At 41.4% G+C, this 8,594-nt stretch overlaps 1 protein-coding gene across 1 annotated transcript in view; it reads left to right on the forward strand.

Moving 5' to 3' along the window:
- Window positions 1–8,594, forward strand: part of ABHD3 (abhydrolase domain containing 3, phospholipase) — a 46,007-nt gene that overhangs the window by 33,932 nt on the left and 3,481 nt on the right. Inside the window, exons 7-9 of the mRNA XM_017873516.1 lie at window positions 2,357–2,530; window positions 5,157–5,205; window positions 5,284–5,449. Of these exons, the coding sequence (XP_017729005.1) occupies window positions 2,357–2,530; window positions 5,157–5,205; window positions 5,284–5,449 (389 nt within the window). The remainder of the gene's footprint in view (window positions 1–2,356; window positions 2,531–5,156; window positions 5,206–5,283; window positions 5,450–8,594) is intronic.

Genomic DNA, 8,594 nt, shown 5'->3' on the forward strand with positions numbered 1-8,594 from the left:
AAAAAAAAAAAAAAAAAAGTGGAGTTTACCTTTGTTGTTGTTGTTGAGACGGAGTCTCCCACTGTCACCCGGGCTGGAGTGCAGTGGTGCGATCTTAGCTCACTGCAACCTCTGCCTCCTGGATTCAAGTAATTCTCCTGCTTCAGCCTCACGAGTTGCTGGGATTACAGGCGCCCACCACCATGCCCAGCTAATATTTGTATTTTTAGTAGAGAGGGGGTTTCACTATGTTGTCCAGGCTGGTCTCAAACTCCTGACCTCGTGATCTGCCTGCCTCAGCCTCCCAAAGTGCTGGGATTATAGGCATAAGCCACTGCGCCCAGCTGGAGTTTATCTTAAAACAAGCAACAACAACAAAAAAACCATATTACTATTATTACACCTGAACAAAATTAACACTAATTTCAAACTATCATCCAGTATTCAGTAAGTGTTCACATATCCCAAATAGTCTGTTGGCTTGTTTGGTTTTAGTTTAGTTAGGAGCCAGAAAAAGTCTATACATTGAGATTGGTATGCCTTTTAAGTCTCTTAATCCAGGGGTTATTTCTCTCTCTCTCTCTCTTTTTAGCTTGTTTTTTTCTTTTGGTGAGAAATAGGGTCCTTTCCGTATAGAAGTAAAACGGTCTTTTTGGGGACAACATCTTGGCATCATTTTGTTTCTGAGTAATAACCAAGATGTATCTCACCTGCTTGGTCATATCTACTTCTGAATCTTCCTAGTCCTAAGTTTCCCTTCAAGCCCTTCCAACTTGTACATTTTACCAGCCTCCCAACAATATCTGACCTCCCATCAAAGAGTAGGGCCACCAAAACTAGGACTCTAGAATGAACCCTTTGCAGAAGAGTAAGCATTGTCCTATATATGGTTTGGTGAACCACAATACTGTGTACATTTAGTTCAGTTGTTGTGAAGGATCATTTTCAAAAGCTAAATGTCCACTTTCCATCTAAAACTTCATCACATTCACCCCTGCAAGTCATTTGGACTGGAAAAAAGAATGAGGGAGAATTGTAACCCATTTCTCCTATTTCAAAACCTGGACAATTGAAGAAATCAAGTACAAAAAAATATAATGAGAAACAATTAGGATATCATCCTGTTACTTGGCAGCGTTAAACTTTAGATTTTCAACATTGTGTATGTAGATTAGACATGATTATGGTCTCTCTTACCAAAACAGAATTAGCATAGAATCAAGAAAATTAATAGAACAAAAAGAAAAGAAGAAAATATGTGTTAGGAAATAAGGACAAATAACAGGAATAGAAAGAGAAAACAAGTTACTTTAGGGGTCAACTGTTCTGCCACAGCTCAGAAAGTCTAGACTAGAGAGCGATTTAGAAACTTGCCACAAGGTGCAAGGATCCTTGGCAGCTAGGGTAGCGATCCAGACCAGTTAGCTCACAATCTCTCAGGGTGAGACCCAGACATCAGTAGTCATTTACAAACTCCCCAGGAGCTAGAGACCAGCCTGAGCAAGATAGTGAGACCTCATCTCTATTTAAAAAAAAAAAAAAAAAAAAACGTTTTTTTTTCTTTCATTAGCTGGGCATGATGGCAGACTCATATAGTCCCAGATACTGGGGAGGGTAAGGTGAGAGGATCACTTAGCCTAGGAGATCAAGGCTGCCCTAAGGTGTGATTGTGTCACTGCACTCCAGCCTGGGCTACAGAGCCTATCTCAAAAAAAAAAAAAGAGAGAGAGAGAGAGAAAGAAAGAAAGAAAAACAAGGCCAGGTGCAAAGGCTGTAATCTTAGCACTTTGGGAGGCTGAGGTGTGCAGATCACTTGAGGTCAGGAGTTCAAAAGCAGCCTGGTCAACACGATGAGACCCTGTCTCTACTAAAAATACAAAAAATTACCAAGGCGTGGTGATGCACGCCTGTAATCCCAGCTACTCGGGAGGCTGAGGCAGGAGAATCGCTTGAACCCAGGAGGTGGAGGTTGCAGAGGGCCGAGATCACACCACTGCACTCCAGGCTGGGTGACAGAGCGAGACTCTGTCTTAGAAAAGCACACACACACACACAAAATACTCTGGGTGATTCCAGCATGCAGTCACATTTGAAAACCTCTCTTAGGGTGGATTTCTCTTATGTTTGACTTCATAGGATCCATATATAAGGAATAACTATGATTTGTCCCATTGACCACATAGTTGACTGCAAGACAAATAAATATATGAACATAAGGAAAGAATGAAGATGTTTGCATGCTTTTCCATGATAGAGGACTTAAACACTAGTTTATATTTTTCTTGTCCATAGTTAACATAAAGTCTGTAGTTAGAAATGGATGTCCTGTGTGATAAAACAAATTAATCACTGAGTTTCCTGTTTCTCCCCATTTTAGAATGCTGCTTCTAAATTACCTGGGCAAAATTGGGTCTAAAACTCCTTTGATGGCAGCTGCAACTTTTTCCGTTGGTTGGAACACCTTCGCTTGCTCAGAGTCATTGGAGAAACCACTGAACTGGCTGCTTTTTAATTACTATTTGACAACCTGCCTTCAGTCTTCAGTTAATAAGTGAGTCATCTTTAAAATCTGTTATCTCGCTAGGCACGGTGGCTCATGCCTGTAATCCCAGCACTTTGGGAGGCCGAGGCGGGCAGATCACCTGAGGTCGGGAGTTCGAGACCAGCCTGACCAGCGTGGAGAAATCCCGTCTCTACTAAAAATACAAAATTAGCTGGGCGTGGTGGCACATGCCTGTAATTCCAGCTACTAGGAAGTCTGAGGCAGGAGAATCGCTTGAACCTGGGAGGTGGAGGTTGCAGTGAGCCAAGATCGCACCATTCCACTCCAGCCTGGGCAACAAGAGTGAAACTCCATCTCAAAAAAAAAATCTGTTGTCTCCAGGGCTGGGCCTGGTGGCTCACACCTGTAATCCCAGCACTTTGGGAGGCGCCGAGGGAGGGATCACAAAGGTCAGGAATCAAGACCCATCTGGGCCCACGACCATCTTCCGAAACCCATCTCTACTAAAAATACAAATAAAATTAGCTTGGGATGGTGGTGCCGCCTGTATCAGCTGTTCAGGAGCTAGCAGGAAATCGCTTGACCCAGAGGCGGAGGTTGCAGTGAGCCAAATCATAGCCACTGCACTCCAACCTGGTGAACAGACAAGACTCTGTCCCTCAAAAAAAAAAAAAAAAAAAAAATCCTGTTGTCCCAAATAAAATTTTGATTACATGCCCCAACAATAAAAATTTAAAGCAAATAATACACCAAAATATAGTATCACACACATGAATAAATTTACTACTGTACCAAAATATATCTTTGTTGTAAATGCTAAATAAAAATGTAATATAAAAAATTTAAGCATAAGTTAAAAAATAGCTAAAATTGTAATTTTTCTTTCTGAACCCCAGTGGTTTCTTGTACAACCCCTAAATATATACGCCATTTTAGTTGAAGGCAACACTATTGAAGGTTTACTATTCTAACACCATTCTAATTATTTATATTTTTTTTTTTTTTTTTTTTTTGAGACGAGTCTCGCTCTGTCAACCCAGGCTATGCGTGGCCTGGACTCAGCTCACTGCAAGTCCGCCTCCCGGGTTCACGCATTCTCCTGTCTCAGCCCTCCGGGTAGCTGGACACAGGCGCCGCCTGTGCCCAGCCTAGTTTTTGTAGTTTTGAGTAGAGACGGGGTTCACCGTGTACCAGGATGGTCTGATCTCCTGACCGTGTGACCGCCCATCTGAAAGTGCTGGGATTACAGGCTTGAGCCACCACGCCCGGCCTCTAAATTATTCTAAAAGACTAAAAATGTTAGTATGGAATGTGTTAAGTGTGTGATGGGCTGTTTCCCTGGATTTCTACTTGTTGCTAATCTTAATAATACCTAAGTCTTTCCTGGATAATAAGTAATGTATTAAGTACTTTCATTGCTGAATGATACGGCTCCTTAAGGGTGTGCTTATGAGCATAGTATGTTTTAGAGACAGGAGAATGCAGTTCACTTAGATAATCTCAGCCCTCACAGTTCTTATACTACCAAAATACTGTCTTTGCATTAGTTTTCTCTGGAATTGTTTGTGTATTTTCTTTTTTCTTTCTTTCTTTCTTTTTTTTTTTTTTAAGACAGGGTCTCTCTCTATCGCCCACGCTGGAGTGCGGTGATGTGATCATGGCTCACTGCAGCCTGAACCTCCTAGGCTCAAGTGAGCCTCCCATCTCAGCCTCTCAAGTAGCTGGGACTACAGGCCCATACCACCATATCTGGCTAATTATATTATGTTTTGTAGAGACGGGGTTTTGCCATGTTGCCCAGGGTGGTCTCGAACTCCTGAACTCAGGCAATCCATCCACTGCAGCCTCCCAAAGTGCTAGGACTGCAGACCTGAGCCCCCCGCCCAGCGGAGATGTTTCTGTTTGCTTATTTCTTTATTTAATTTTTTAAAATTTTTAATTTCTGTGAGTACGTAATAGGTGTATATATTTATGGGGTACATGAGATATTTTGATACAGGCATGCAATGTACATAATCTTTTTTTTTTTTTCATGAGCTGTTACCACATACTTTTAAGTTAATTAATAAATATAAACTTGAAAAGTACTGTTGATTTGCACATGACTTACTGAAAACCATAGTTATCCTGGAAGTTGACATCCAACACTGGATTAGATTTTACCAGACCAGGCAAGGTGGCTCATGCCTATAATCCCAGCACTTTGGGAGGCCGAGGAGGGTGGATCCCTTGAGTCCAGGAGTTCGAGACCAGCCTGGGTAACATGGCGAAACCCCATCTCTACAAAAAATACAAAAAAAAAAAACCAAAACACAAAATTGGTGGGGCGTGGTGGCACATACCTATAGTCCCAGGCACTTTGGGGCTGCAGTGGGAGAATCACTAAAGCCCAGCAGATGGAAGGTGCAGTGAACCGTGATCATGCCACTACACTCCAGCCTGGGTGACAAAGAAAGACCCTGTCTCAAAAAAGAAAAAAAAAAAAATGTACTTGAAGAAAATATCTTCAGCACAAACATTATTATACTAATCTTGCCATACCTGATTAAGCAAATATTTATTGAGGGCCAACTTTGTGCCCTGTGCTAGGCTGTTTAGTAGTTTGTTTTAAGTCTTTTAGTATGATGGAGTTGGAATGACCTTGATTTTTACTTCTGAAATTCTTTTGTTCCAGGCACCGACATATGTTTGTAAAACAAGTTGATATGGATCATGTCATGAAGGTAGGAGAGAAACTTTATGTAATACTTTTATTTCTCCTTTTGGGGCAAGACTAGATATAATTTGTTTTTGTGTTTCAGGCTAAATCCATCAGAGAGTTTGATAAGCGATTCACTTCAGTCATGTTTGGATACCGAACAATTGATGATTATTATACTGATGCCAGTCCGAGTCGTAGACTGACGTCAGTAGGAATTCCAGTATTGTGTCTAAATTCTGTGGATGATGTTTTCTCACCCAGTCATGGTAAAATGAACATATTTCTATATATTTTGACATGAATTAACTTTCAATATATTGTTCTTTTTAAGAAAATATAGTAGTAAGAAAATGTGTCATTTCCATTACTTAAAAAACTAGATACTCATAACATAGTATCTAAATGTCTCAGATCACTTAAATATTTTCAGAGACCCTTATCTAGTCCATTGTGAGAAGCTCAGAACAAATTATGACTCACTGTTTTGCTCGTTCTCATTTTTATAACCTTTCCTTCTTATCAAATACACTGTTCTTTGGACAGATTATGTTACAGTCTTTTTGCCTCAAGAGAATATTGTCATCACTTGCCTCTTCTTCCTGAGGTTCCTATACAGAAAAATTTGAAGTTTTCCTTCCCTTTTAAGCTGGAAAAGAACTTGAGACTTTATAAACACAGTGGCTTTGATTATCTCAATGAGTGAAGCATATTTGGACTAGAAGGTCATATTTGAAGAGAAACATTATTTCCTTTTCCCCGGAATACTGTATAAAAGAAAATTAATTAGCTGGGCATGGTGGTGTGTGCCTGTAGTCCCACATACTTGGGAGGCTGAGGTGGGAGAATCACTTGAGCCCAGAAATTTGAGGCTGCAGTGAGCTATGATCATGCCACTGCACTCCAGCCTGAACAACAGAGTGAGACCCTGTCTCTTAAAAAAAGAAAATTATTCAAAAATAACTTTCCTGCTTTCTTTCTCACTCTGTCACCCAGGCTGGAATACAAAGGCATGATCTTGGCTCACTGCAACCTCTGCCTCCTGGATTCAAGCAATTCTCCCTCCTCAGCCTCCCAAGTAGCTGGGATTACAGGCACCCGCCATCATGCCTGGCTAATTTTGTATTTTCATAGAGACAGTGTTTCACCGTGTTGGTCAGGCTGGTCTTGAACTCCTGACCTCTGGTGATTTGCCTGCCTGGTTCTCCCAAAGTGCTGGGATTACAGGCCTGAGCCACCACACCCAGCCTAAACTTTACTGCTTTCTTTTTTTTCTTTTTTGAGATGGAGTCTCGCTCTGTCACCCAGGCTGGAATGCAGTGGCACAATCTCTGCTTACTACAACCTCTGCCTCTCGGGTTCAAGCAATTTTCCTGCCTCAGCCTCCCAAGTAGCTGGGATTACAGGTGCCCGCCACCATGCCTGGCTATTTTTTGTATTTTTAGTAGAGATGAGGTTTCACTATGTTGGCCAGGCTGGTCTCGAACTCCTGACCTCAGGCGATCCACCCACCTCGGCCTCCCAGAATGCTGGGATTACAGACATGAGCCACCACGCCCGGCCAACTTTCCTGCTTTCTTATGTCAAGAAATATGAAATTTGATGACAAAGGGAGCAGCCTGGCCCACACGGTGAAACCCTGTCTCTACTAAAAATACAAAAAGTAGCTGGGCATGGTGGCACGTGCCTGTAATCCCAGCTGCTTGGGAGGCTGAGGCAGGAGAATCGGAGAATTGCTTGAATCAGGAGGTGGAGGTTGCAGTGAGCTGAGATCGTGCCACTGCACTCCAGCCTGGGCGACAGAGCAAGACTCCATCTCGAAAAAAAAAACAAAAAATTTTTTCTCTCTTTCCTTTCAATACATTAAAACCATTTTCCCCAAATATTTCATTTAAAAAATGATTCTAACTATAAACATAACACACGTTGTGAAATTTTCAGAAAATCCCTTATGTGTGTATATATATATGTATATATTTTTTAATTACCTATTGTTTCTCTAGAAGATCCTATTTTATTGTGATTTATGATTAATGACAGGTAATCTTAGAAGCTGAAACTTATGGCCTTGACCACAATTTAGAAAATGAAACTGTGAACTTTAGTATCAGTTGACTTACATGGTGATTGTTTCAGCATATTTTCATTGGATTAAGGAAGTCTGGTATTTCTCTACCCGTTTTTATATTTCACTGACCTTTTTACCAACAAAAAATTCCCAACATTTTAACCTTACCCACTTGGATGAAGTTTGAACTCATTATTTTCTGTTCTTTCCCAAGCCTTTAAAATAGTCTTGCCACATTGAAATAGTGGACAATTGTCTGCAGTCTGAGAGAACAGGCAGCTAGCATCTTTCACATGACTCAAATGTGGCCCAGCCTTTTGTTCTTCTGATATGACTGTAATTCTCAGCGTTAGACATTTCTGAATGTATCCAGAATGTGAAGTTTAGGCTCTTGATAATTCCTTTAGAGGCAAATGAAACACTCTAAATGTTTGGTGAAAAGGAAAAGCAAAATAGTATCAGCCGTTCCCCTTAAGTTCCCACACCTGATTCCAAGATAGATGTTCACTTTTTTCCTTGGGACGGATGTGGCTAGCTAAGGACATGAAGTCAGGACCACTTTTTGATAAGAACTTAGCTGTTTGAGCCTTGCTTTAGGGCTATCAGTTTATTCTTTCGAGTGTTGCGAAGGGTCAAATGTAGAGCATTGTCTAAACAGTCAGTTCTAAACAGTCAGTTCTAAACAGTCAGTTCTAAACAGTCAGTTTGTAGAAGGCCCCAGTTCTCTTACACTGAATTTTAGCTTCCTTTTTCTTCTCACAAGGGGGTGGGGTAGAGAAGCTGTTACGTTTAATTAGCTCATTTGCCCCTAAAACTCAGCCCAAGTTGTGAAGTTGTAATTATTGCATCAATCACATTTTATATATATATATTTTTTTGGACACAGGATCTCGCTCTGTCGCCAAGACCGGAGTCCAGTGACACTACCATAGTTTACTGCAGCCAGCCGAGCGAAGTGGCTCACACCTGTAATCCCAGCAGTTTGGGAGGCCAAGGTGGGTGGATCACCTGAGGTCAGGAGTTCAAGACCAGCCTGAGCAACATGGTGAAATCCCATCTCTAGTAAAAAAAAAAAAAAATACACAATTAACCGGGCATGGTGGCACGCGCCTATAATCCCAGCTACTTGGGAGGCTGAGGCAGGAGAACTGCTTGAACCCAGGAGATGGAGGTTGCAGTAAGCCGGCTGAGATCGCACCATTGCACCTGGGCAACAACAGTGAAATTCCATCTAAAAAAAAAAAAAAGTTTACTGCAGTCTTAAACTCCTAGGCTCAAACTGTCCTCCCACCTCAGCGTCAGCTAGGACTATAAGCGCATGCCACCACACCAGGCTTTTCTTTTTT

This window comes from Rhinopithecus bieti, unplaced genomic scaffold (genome assembly GCF_001698545.2).
Source record: "Rhinopithecus bieti isolate Rb0 unplaced genomic scaffold, ASM169854v2 scaffold_6946, whole genome shotgun sequence".
Lineage (NCBI taxonomy): Eukaryota > Metazoa > Chordata > Mammalia > Primates > Cercopithecidae > Rhinopithecus > Rhinopithecus bieti.